The sequence below is a fragment of the Dendrobates tinctorius genome, unplaced genomic scaffold, assembly GCF_039654945.1.
Source record: "Dendrobates tinctorius isolate UK_male_01 unplaced genomic scaffold, ASM3965494v1 ptg000033l, whole genome shotgun sequence".
NCBI lineage: Eukaryota > Metazoa > Chordata > Amphibia > Anura > Dendrobatidae > Dendrobates > Dendrobates tinctorius.
The window spans coordinates 12,888,299-12,900,900 of record NW_027361701.1 but is presented as its reverse complement, the minus strand read 5'-3'; the positions used below and the strand labels follow the sequence as shown (position 1 = coordinate 12,900,900).

The window sequence follows — 12,602 nt, the reverse complement described above, 5'->3', positions numbered from 1 at the left end:
TACTGTACATCACTTACAGATCTGCTGCTGATGCACAGAGCCAGATCCGCAGCAGAATCCGCAATGTGTGCACATACCCTTTACGTGCTTCACAGGAACTGAAGCTCTGTGGAAGGAAAAAATAAACATTTAACTTTTTTTTACAAACATTTTATTTCAGAACAAATCTTATTTTCACATGTGTGGAAAGAAAGAAAAAATGAACCACAAAACGAGCAATTTCTCCTGAATACGCCGATACCCCATGTGTGGGGGTAAACCACTGTTTGGGCACACGGCAGGGCTTGCAAAGGAAGCAGCGCCGTTTGACTTTTTCAATGCAGAATTGACTGGAATTGAGATCGGATGACATGTCTCGTTTGGAGAGCCCCTGATGTGCCTAAACAGTGGAAACCCCCAACAAGTGACACCATTTTGGAAACTAGACCCCTAAAGGAACTTATCTAGATGTGTGGTGAGTACTTTGAACCTCCAAGTGCTTCACAGATGTTTATAACGTAGGGCAGTGAAAATAAAAAATCATTTTTCTACAAAAATTGTCTTATTTTCACTAGGGTAACGGGAAATTGGACCACAAAAGTTGTTGTCCAATTTTTCCTGAGTACAGGGGGTACCACTGTTTGGGCTCATGGGGCTAGAAAGGGAAGTAGTGATGTTTTGGAATGCGGACTTTGATGGAATGGTCTGCGGTCGTCATGTTGCGTTTGCAGAGCCCTTGATGTGCCTAAGCAGTAGAAACCCCCCACATGTGACCCCATTTTGGCAGCTAGGACCCCCCCGAGGAGCTTATCTAGATGTGCGGTGAGCACTTTGAACCCTTAAGTGCTTCTCAGAAGTTTATAACTCAGGGCCGTGGAAATAAAAAATCATTTTGTGCTCCACAAAAATGATTTTTTAGCCCCCAATTTTTTATAGACCCCCAAAGTTGTTGTGCAATTTGTCCTGAGTACACTGATGCCCCATATGTTGGGATAATCCACTGTTTGGGCGCACGTCGGAGCTTGGAAGAGAAGGAGCACCGTTTGACTTTTTGAATGCAAAATTGGCTGGAATCAATGGTGGTGCCATGTCACGTTTGGAGACCCCCTGATGTGCCTAAACAGTTGAAACCCCTAAATTCTAACCCCAACACACCCCTATCCCTAACCCTATTTCCAACCCTAACTTTAGCTTAACTCTAACCCTAATGGAAAAATGAAAATAAATTTTCTTTATTTCATTAATTTTCCCTAACTAAGGGGGGGGGGGTACTAAAGGGGGGGGGGTATTTACTAGAAACTGGGCGTCGCGGGTCCAGGTCTGGCACCTCCCATCTTCTTGAGATGCCGCACTCCTCCTTGCTTCATCTCTCCCTGGCATCGCACTCCTGAACAGGAGTACTTATCAACCCTGTTGAGAGCAGAGCCAATTCCTGCAGAGCGCAGGCGCTGGGCCTCTCTGAATTTTCCTGGCGACTGCGCACTGCAGTACTTTTCTCTGCTTTCAACAGGACCTGGGGAATCATAGGATACATATTGCCAGGCCAGTTTTACCACATAGTGAACATAAGTAGAAAAACAAAAATCAATTGCTAAATTGCACTTTTTTTTTGGCAATTTCACTGCACTTCAAATTTTTTTTCCTGTTTTCCAGTACACTGTATGGTAAAATGAATGGTGTCTTTCAAAATTACAACTCGTCCCGCAAAAAACAAGCCCTCATACGACTATATTGGAGAGGAAAAATTGAAAGCACAAAAAAGCAGAGAATCGAAAGCACAAAAAAGCAGAGAATCCTAAGGTCACAAAGGGCTTAATTAGGTAGAGCTGAGCTCTTTGTTGCAAATTATGCTCTGTTGATGTAATTAGCAGAAGAATCCTTTACTTTGTGTGATGGATTTTATCTTCTGCCATCTACATCATTATAAAGTACAAAAGAACAAAAGCACAAGGTGATGTCTATCTTCGCTTTAATTAGCTTGATGGTAACTCGGGTGTGCTCATTGAAAACATGCAGGATATGGTGGCGTGGTCTGCAGAACTGTTAAGAAGCAAGGGCTACTGAGAAATGTAGTTTTATCAGTGCAAGAATAGGACAGCCCATGTACAGGGTAGATGAAAATGAAGAAGTACAGAAAGGTACAAGAAAGTTATGTTGGGCTTGGTCTGTATATTACCTCTGCATTTACTGATCATTGTGAAAAATAATGGACTTGTGGGAATAAAACTTTACAAGGCTAATATGGGGGAAAAGAATGAAAAAAGGACAGGAATTTTAAGTTTGGAAAGGGTACCTATAAACAATCTCCTTTCTTAAAGGAGTTGTCCACTTCTCTGAACAACTCCTTCTCAATCACCATGTTCCTCCATATAAAATAGTAGCTGCAGGTACTCTCCTCCGGTGCCAGCGCCATTCCAATTATGCTGGGACTTACATGGCATTGTGTCACATGAGTCCTGCAGCCAATCCGCAGTCCCTAATGAACTAATGTGCCAGTTGATTCACTCTTCCTTTGGATGAAACTGGCATCCAAAGCAAGCAAGAAGGAAGCTACCCATTAACAGCCATTGATTAGGAGATTTGACGTTGCTGGAACGGCGCCGACACTGTAATTGAGTACTGGCTGTTTTACATGGGAGAATTTGGTGATCGAGAAGGGGCTGGTTGAGTAGTGTACAATGCTTTTGGAGCTTATATATGCTAGAATGTTATTTGTTGAACCAGTTGTAGAAATACGGATTTAACGCAATCTGAATTTTATATCATTAAAAGGAGAAGCCTGATATTTCTTCTGAAGACTGCAAACTGGAGCCAATGGAGACAGAAGAAAAGAAAGATGTGAAGCCTGAAATAAAAGAGGAGGATGAAATGCCTGGCACCCCTCCTGCACAGTCTTCTCCTACAGAACAGTCCAAAAAGAAAAGTGGGTTTTCAGAAAAAAAGACATTAAAAATGAGAAAGTTGACATTGGTGTACCACGGGGTTATCTGTTCATGGCATTGAGCATTTTATATTGATAACTCCAAGCACCCATGCCAGTTTCTTAGTATGGTTGCATATACATTAGATGGGATAGTACCTAGGGCAATGGCAAGAGAAGCACTTGTGTGTACTGGTTAAAAATATGCAAAGCAGCTACATCCGTTACAAAAATCTGAACTTTAAGGGAACCCGTGAGATATTTTGACCTCTAAGAAATGGACGGTACACAATGTCTCTCATTTCACATGTCTGAATTACATGACTTGTGTACAGACCACAATTTCTGGATGAACTTCTGCACTCCTTACCCAAAGTCACAACCTCAGTGCATACGAATGAGAGGTTGTTGAGTTTGGGTGTCACGATTCGACTGGCGAGTGACCTGGGACCAGTGGGCACCTTTCCTGGCCCTGACACTAAGGGGGCGCCTTAGCTCGCCCTGTTCCCTGGGATACTTCAATGGTGAAGATGCCGGGGCCTCAGCCCTAAGTCTGTCCCCTCCCCCCACCCGGGGAAGAGAGGTGCTACTGTGTACCGCAGTACACCAACCCGACAGGGAAACAAAGACAAGGGTACAAAGAGAACTCCACACACAAAATATACACTCACATATAACAGAGGTATTCACCAAGGTGTGTAGGGAGGGGGGAATAAAGAAAGACGTGAAAGAATGAGGAATTTCCAAGCATCCAAACCAAGCAACAGTCGGAAATAAACTCCTCCAGCTCTCCAAACACCAGCTTCTCCAGATCTATGTCGCAAATGCTAACTCAGACAAGGACCTGGTAAACAAGCCTAGCTTTTATAGAAAAATATTCAGGATTGAGAGTCCTCAGTAGTTGATACCTTTTAATGGCTAACTGAAAAGATGGTAACACATTGCAAGCTTTCGAGACTACTCGGGTCTCTTCATCAGGCTAGACTAATACAAAATCTGAAGTCACATATTTATGCACAATACAGCCTAGAAAAAATGCAATAGATAAGACAAGTGACGTGAAGCAGAACTATCAATATGGGAGAGGGAGAAACATAAATATAAACATTGGACCAGTTCATAGATAGGAGTCCGGATGTTTTATGGTCCTCTGATTGGGGTCTAGTTCTGTGTTGTGATGCCCCCACACGGTTTTAAAAGGAAATTCCTTAATTGATGTAAAAAGACATAAATCCACGCGACACATTCATTCCAGCACTGAGAGTGTCAAAGTTCGTCATATATTTGTACTCCCAAACTCGTCTCTCTCTCTGAGAATTTAAGTTACCTTTCAATACCAGTAATTTCAGATCCACGCTGCTGTGATCAGGGATACAGAAATGTTTTGCCACAGGTAGATCCATTCTTTTTTCTCATTGTGTGACGATGAGCATTCATCCTTGTTCTAAGCTTTTAAGACAAGATAAAGATCCCCAACTCACATCAGGGCTACGAGATCCCAGGTACTTTCACCTGCATTACATCTAATGTGGTGTACTTAATTATTTGTACTAAATGTCCAACTGGGGGTCTGTATGTGGGGGAGACAGGGCAAAAGCTTAGAACAAGGATGAATGCTCATCGTCACACAATAAGAGAAAAAAGAATGGATCTACCTGTGGCAAAACATTTCTGTATCCCTGATCACAGCAGCGTGGATATGAAATTACTTGTATTGAAAGCTAACTTCAATTCTCAGAGAGACGAGTTTGGGAGTACAAATTTATGACGAACTTTGACACTCTCAGTGCTGGAATGAATGTGTCGCATTGATTTATGTCTTTTTACATCAATTAAGGAATTTCCTTTTAAAACCGTGTGGGGGCATCACAACACAGAACTAGACCCCAATCAGAGGACCATAAAACATCCGGACTCCTTATCTATGAACTGGTCCAATGTTTATATTTATGTTTCTCCCTCTCCCATATTGATAGTTCTGCTTCACGTCACTTGTCTTATCTATTGCATTTTTTCTAGGCTGTATTGTGCATAAATATGTGACTTCAGATTTTGTATTAGTCAGCCTGATGAAGAGACCTGAGTAGTCTCGAAAGCTTGCAATGTGTTACCGTCTTTTCAGTTAGCCATTAAAGGTATCAACTACGGAGGACTCTCAATCCTGAATATTTTTCTATCTACTGGCTAAGGCCTCTTTCACACATCAGTTTTTTGCCGTCGGGCGCGATCCGGCTTTTTTTTTTGTAAAACCGGATCTGGCAAAACGCAATGCCGGATCCAGTTTTTCCCCATTGACTTGCATTAGCGCCGGATCGTGCCGGATGGCATTGCGTTTCATCCGTTTTTTGCCGGATCCGGCTACTTGTCTCATTCCGGCGTCTGGAAAAAACGGCTACTGTAACGTTTTTTGCCTCCAGCGAAAAAGCCGGAAGCGCCGGATCCGGCGCTTCCAGCTTTTTGCTACAATGAAAGTCTATGGGCGCTGGAATGCGCCGGATCCAGAAAAAGACGGATCCAGCCACCGGATCCGTTTTTTTAAGTCTGCGCATGCTCAGATCCAATTGGCCAGCCCCCAGGAAACAGATATAACCTGCTAGACGGATCCAGCAAAAAAACGGATCCGTTTCTACAGTTCTCCAAAATTTATGCCGGATCCGTTTTTTCTAAAAATAGCCGGATCCTGCCTGACGGCAAAAAACTGATGTGTGAAAGTAGCCTAACACGGTACAAAGATATACATCTTTCCTGTAGCTTTTATAGGTGAGAGGAGTGGCTAACCGAGCACAGCTGAATGCAGAAATTTCCCACTTGGCCGATTAACCCCTGTTCTGCTGAAAGAAACACGTTTAATATAAGTGCTTCTTTTCAGCGACGGAGCAGGAGCCAACAGACACTGTGGTCTTCTGGCTCCTCTTTGTTTCGGTAACCCCGTGACATTGGGTCAGGAGACTAGCGACTGGTCTGAAAGTTGTGGTATGTACTCAAATCGTGAAACTCAAACTTGGGGGAACACTGTTGTACTGACAGATTGATTCAGAGATGAAAACTGTTGAACCTAATTATTTTTGTGGTGCTGAAAACAAATGCGATACTTAAATTTGCTGACTAGCTCTAAATGTGAAGATCCAGAGGAAATTGTAACTACTTATGACACCTTTCATGCAGACTTATAGAAAAATTGCATCTTTGTTATTTCATCATAATTATTGCGTTAGTAGCTAGCCTATTACATCTATTTTGTTTATTGAGCCTACAGCATTCTACCACAGGGTGACCATTCAAAAACCGCCTACTCTGCTCGATGATTAATTCCTACATACAGTTCCATCACCTACACTACTGTTCAAAAGTTTGGGGTCACCCAGACAATTTTGTGTTTTCCATGAAATCTCATACTTTTATTAATCAAATGAGTTGCCAAACGAATTTAAAATCTAGTCCAGATATTGACAAGGTTCGAAAAAAAAAGATTTTTATTTGAAATAATTTCTCCAAACTTTGCTTTTCTCAAAGAATGCTCCCTTTGCAGCAATTACAGCATTGCAGATCTTTGGCATTCTAGCAGTTAATTTGCTGAGATATTCTGGAGAAATTTCACCCCATGCTTCCAGAAGCCTCTCCCACAAGTTGGTTTGACTTGATGGGCTCCTTTTGCATACCATACGGTAAAGCTGCTCCCACAACAGCTCAATGGGGTTGAGATCTGGTGACTGCGCTGACCACTCCGTTACAGAGAATACCAGCTGCCTGCTTTTTCCCTAAATAGTTCTTGCATAATTTGGAGGTGTGCATTGGGTCATTGTCCTGTTCTAGAATGAAATTGGCTCCAATCAAGCGCTGTCCACAGGGTGTGGCATGGTGTTGCAAAATGGAGTGATAGCCTTATTCAAAATCCCTTTTTTCGTTGTACAAATCTCCCACTTTACCAGCACCAAAGCAACCCCAGACCATCACATTACCTCCACCATGCTTGACAGATGGCGTCAGGCACTCTTCCAGCATCTTTTCAGTTGTTCTGCGTCTCACAAATGTTCTTCTGTGTGATCCAAACACCTCAAACTTGGATTCGTCTGTCCTTAACACGTTTTTCCAATCTTCCTCTGTCCAATGTCTGTGTTCTTTTGCCCATATTAATCTTTTCCTTTTATTATCCAGTCTCAGATATGACTTTTTCTTTTCCACTCTGCCCTGAAGGCCAGCATCCCGGCACTGGCGTTGTGTGTACTATTTAATGAAGCTGCCATTTGAGGACCTGTGAGGCGTCGATTTCTCAAACTACAGACTCTAATGTACTTGTCTTGTTGCTCAGTTGTGCAGCAGGGCCTCCCACTTCTTTCTACTCTGGTTAGAGCCTGTTTGTACTCTCCTCTGAAGGGAGTAGTACATACTGTTGTAAGAAATCTTCAGTTTCTTGGCATTTTCTCGCATGGAATAGCCTTGATTTCTAAGAACTATCGAGTTTAACATGAAAGTTCTTTTTTTCTGAATGTTTAATGGAACCAACAAATGTAATGCTCCAGATTCTCAACTAGCTCAAAGGAAGGTCAGGTTTATAGTTTCTTTAGTCAGCCAAACTATTTTCAGCTGTGCCAACATACTTGGAAGGGTTTCCAAGGGTATTCTAACCATCCATTAGCCTTCTTACACAGTTAGCAAACACAAAGTACCATAAGAACACTGGAGTGATGGTTGTTGGAATTGGGCCTCTATGCACCTATGAAGATATTATTGCATTACAAACCAGACGTTTGCAGCTAGAATAATCATTTAGCACATTAACAATGTATAGTGTATTTCTGAATCATTTAATGTTAGCTTCATTGGAAATAACTATGCTTTTCTTTCAAAAATAAGGAAATTTCTAAGTGACCTTAAACTTTTGAACGGCAGTGTACTTTTATAAATGCTCTGTGTAAGGTTTACAGTTTTAGGATTTCTTAGCTTAGTTTCTTAGCATATAGGCATGTTTCTATATTTTTTCAAATATGCCTCATTTTTGCACTAACAAAGTGGATAGATTTTGTCACATATGCGGCGAGGTCGCTTTTGCACCACAAAGGCCAAACTTGACTACCACAAGGGAAAACCTACAACCTGTATTTTATATGCCGAATTGGAGAACACGATAAGAGCTGGCCTCCACACATATGCTGCAGTAGATGTGCATCACATCTTACCCAGTGGTTTAAATGGAAAGAGGCAATCTATGCCTTTTGCAGTCGCAATGATCTGGAGAGTGAACTGCTAGACTGAGAGATTTCACCAAGATAGTGCGGGTATGGAGAAATAATATCAATGAATATGGAATCGGTCAATGCTTGCAGATTACTGTTGGATACAGTTGTGGCAAAAAGTATTGACACCCCTGCAATTCTGTCAGATAATAGTTTCTTCCTGAAAATGATTGCAAACACAAATTCTTTATTATCTTCATTTAATTTGTCTTAAATGAAAAAACACAAAAAGAATTGTCCTAAAGCCAAATTGGATATAATTCCACACCAAACATAAAAAAGAGGGTGGACAAAAGTATTGGCACTGTTCGAAAAATCATGTGATGCTTCTCTAATTTGTGTAATTAACAGCACCTGTAACTTACCTGTGGCAGCTAACAGGTGTTGGCAATAACTAAATCACACTTGCAGCCAGTTGACATGGATTAAAATTGACTCAACCTCTGTCCTGTGTCCTTGTGTGTACCACATTGAGCATGGAGAAAAGAAAGAAGACCAAAGAACTGTCTGAGGACTTGAGGAAGCAGGAGCAATCTCAAGGCTACAAGTCCATCTCCAAAGATCAGAATGTTCCTGGGTCTACAGTGCGCAGTGTCATCAAGAAGTTGAAAGCCCATGGCACTGTGGCTAACCTCCCTAGATGTGGACGGAAAAGAAAAATTGACAAGAGATTTCAACGCAAGATTGTGCGGATGTTGGATAAAGAACCTCGACTAACATCCAAACAAGTTCAAGCTGCCCTGCAGTCCGAGGGTACAACAGTGTCAACCCGTACTATCCGTCGGCGTCTGAATGAAAAGGGACTGTATGGTAGGAGACCCAGGAAGACCCCACTTCTTACCCCGAGACATAAAAAAGCCAGGCTGGAGTTTGCCAAAACTTACCTGAAAAAGCCTAAAACGTTTTGGAAGAATGTTCTCTGGTCAGATGAGACAAAAGTAGAGCTTTTTGGGCAAAGGCATCAACATAGAGTTTACAGGAGAAAAAAAGAGGCATTCAAAGAAAAGAACACGGTCCCTACAGTCAAACATGGCGGAGGTTCCCTGATGTTTTGGGGTTGCTTTGCTTCCTCTAGCACTGGACTCTTTGACCGTGTGCATGGCATTATGAAGTCTGAAGACTACCAACAAATTTTGCAGCATAATGTAGGGCCCAGTGTGAGAAAGCTGGGTCTCTCTCAGAGGTCATGGGTCTTCCAGCAGGACAATGACCCAAAACACACTTCAAAAAGCACTAGAAAATGGTTTGAGAGAAAGCACTGGAGACTTCTAAGGTGGCCAGCAATGAGTCCAGACCTGAATCCCATAGAACACCTGTGGAGAGATCTAAAAATGGCAGTTTGGAGAAGGCACCCTTCAAATATCAGGGACCTGGAGCAGTTTGCCAAAGAAGAATGGTCTAAAATTCCAGCAGAGCATTGTAAGAAACTCATTGATGGTTACCGGAAGCGGTTGGTCGCAGTTATTTTGGCTAAAGGTTGTGCAACCAAGTATTAGGCTGAGGGTGCCAATACTTTTGTCTGGCCCATTTTTGGAGTTTTGTGTGAAATGATCAATGTTTTGCTTTTTGCTTCATTCTCTGTGTTATTTCATTTAAGACAAATTAAATAAGATACCTAAGACTTTGTGATTGCAATCATTTTCAGGAAGAAACTGAATATTATCTGACAGAATTACAGGGGTGTCAATACTTTTGGCCACAACTGTATGTATAAGGCTATGTGCGCACATTGCTGAAATTTGAGAGGTTTCTGCATCTCCGTTTTTTGTGCGGATTTCATGCGTTTTTTTATGCGGATTTGTATGTGGAATTGTGTGTGGATTTGTTAGCTAAATGAAGATGTATAATTTAAAAAAAAAAAAAGTAATTTTCATGTCCAACCTCCATTGTTGATGTGCTTCAACTAAGATAGGCTCTATTCTAGGTTCTCTGCCCACAAACTATTCCTCCTTCTGACATGTCCTTTAACAAATCCACAAACCTTTTTACATCTGCGTTTTTGCTGTAGATTTGAGTGACTCAATGGGTGAAAAACACTGCAGATCCGCAAAAAGAATTGACATGCTGCGGAAAATAAAACGCTGCGAATAAGGACGGCATTTTCCGCTACATGTGTTCACATTGATTAACTTTGCTTTAGTAATACTTTGCATTTTGGTGCGTTTCCACACAAAACCAAAACCCTACGGAAACGCAACAAATCCGCATCGTGTGCACATTACTTTAGAGATGATCCAATGCGGGAGTACAAGAGACGAGCAATAAAAAATTGTCACTGAATGATGACCAAATTTTGAAGTGCAATTTCTGTAACTGCAACAATTCAAACGAGTAAAACCTGTCTAAAACCCTTGCGAATTATGAACAAAGTTTCCTCTATATAGCAAAAAATTGGCATAACAAAATATTCTGCATCTTTACATTTGCAAAATGTTTAAAAGTACTGACCCTTTTATGCATTAATCATATGTAGCAGTAAAAGAAAAACTCTTTGATATAGTAACAAACCAACTAAAATTTTTAATTGTCTGATTTGAATTCAGGTCAAAATCAATAAGAAATGGCTCATTTCATAACTGAACCTGACAACTTTTGAAAATATGTAGAACAGTGAAATCTGCCTAATTCTGAAACACTACAGTGCTGCTGGGAAAAAAAGTGGTTGATTTATAGTGAGACCTGTTGAGTGGAGTGAGTTGCCCAGCAAACTCTCCTTTCCCCCTCCTGGCCCATTTTTCAATTTTTCATGCTTTTTTTTTTTTTTTTGTCAAACACCTTCGTGTTCTTTGAAGCATTAAATGACTAAGGGTATGTGCACCCGATCAGGAACTGGCAGTGCGTGTTCACGGCGTCCACAAAGAGCTGCGGTCTATTGAATGCAGTTGAATCCACGGATGTTCATTGAACCATGCAGATTTCACCTCAATACTTTGGGTGAAATTGTCTTGTGGAGGCTCACGTCTCCGCAAGATAAATGGACATATGGTAGTCTAGAAAGGCGCGCACAGCATGTCCGTCTCTGCGGGTGAGCCACAGGCATCTCTGGATGCATAGTGGGCATGGGATTTCTTGAAATCCCCCCCCCCCCCCCCCCCCCCCTATGCTCCTACATCTGGACGCTGCTCAAGATCGCAGCGTCCAACCCGCAGTGTGTACTGATTGTGTGCACATACCCTGACTGTTTCCTTTTAATTCACCTCTTCCTAGGTCATAGCCATATGCTTTCCTATTTATTCTGTTTCATGCTATTATTTATTTCTATGTAATAATATCTTGTATTAAAATTAAACATTTTATTCAATTTCTTCACCCCTTTAAAGTTTTTAAACCTGAGGAACTACGGCAAGCTCTCATGCCTACGCTAGAGGCATTATACCGCCAAGATCCAGAATCCCTTCCATTCCGGCAACCTGTAGATCCACAGTTATTAGGAATCCCGGTAAGCGTCATCAAATTCTTTTTGTGCTCAATTGTAAAACGGTGACTTTATTTTCGTATACTTAGATGGGCGCTGATTTATCATTGCTTTTGCACCAACTTTTTTGTCTATTTTTTTGTGCCTTTTTATTTAGTTGCACCCAATTTATTGTTCTATTTCCACCTTTTTTAAATCTAAGATTGCCTATGGATTTAAAAGCTTAAGGCCATGTGCACACGTTGCGGATTCTGCTGCGGATCCACAGCGTTTCAGGCTCTGCGGGTCTGCAGCAGATTTAGCTGCATTTTTTCAGTAACATTGTTTTCAATGGTAAACTGAAACGCTGTGCACATGCTGCAGAAAAATCCGCAGCACCTAAAACTACATGTGCACATAGCCTTATTGTGATTTTTGGCGACAAAAGTCTGACATTTATTTCAAGATCAGAAAAAGTCCGTTTTTGACATTGCGCCATATTCATGAATCACTTGTGCCATTTTGGTAAATTTAGTGCCGCAAACTGCAATGAATATCACAATATTAAAAAAGTGACAAAAAAATGCATGCGATGAATTGAGGCCAAAGAATCCGATGCCTATTTTCTTCCCTTTTTTTTTTTTTTACAATCTGTAAGTAAAGGGAATGTGTGTCTGATACATCATCATGTGTGTGGAAATGCCATGGAGAAAATAGCTGTTAATTGCTACAGTGTAGGAGCCATAATTACAATCCAGGCACACAGCAGTCTCTGATCCTGACTTTCTAAACTGCACTCCATGTACCATATTTTCCAGCGTATAAGACAACCCCCAACTTTTCCAGTTAAAATATAGAGTTTGGTATACACTCACCGTATAAAACTACCCATCTTCCAGTGTTTGCTGCACTGTAATATGCATGACAGCACAGCAAACTGCTGATCAGCGGGGAACTCATACCCGCTGGTCAGAGAGCTGCAGTTCCCACGCTGTCAAGACAGCGGGAGCGCTCAGCTGTGATCGGAGGTATAAACTTTACCTCCGGCCACTGGTGTCAGCTGATGGAACTACTG

At 41.5% G+C, this 12,602-nt stretch overlaps 1 protein-coding gene across 4 annotated transcripts in view; it reads left to right on the top strand.

Annotated features, from left to right (window-relative positions):
- The window catches only part of EP300 (E1A binding protein p300), a 311,109-nt gene that overhangs the window by 189,313 nt on the left and 109,194 nt on the right, over positions 1–12,602 (top strand). For all 4 annotated transcript variants that reach the window (XM_073572990.1, XM_073572993.1, XM_073572991.1 and 1 more), the window contains exons 16-17: positions 2,752–2,902; positions 11,454–11,572. In XM_073572990.1, the coding sequence (XP_073429091.1) occupies positions 2,752–2,902; positions 11,454–11,572 (270 nt within the window). The remainder of the gene's footprint in view (positions 1–2,751; positions 2,903–11,453; positions 11,573–12,602) is intronic.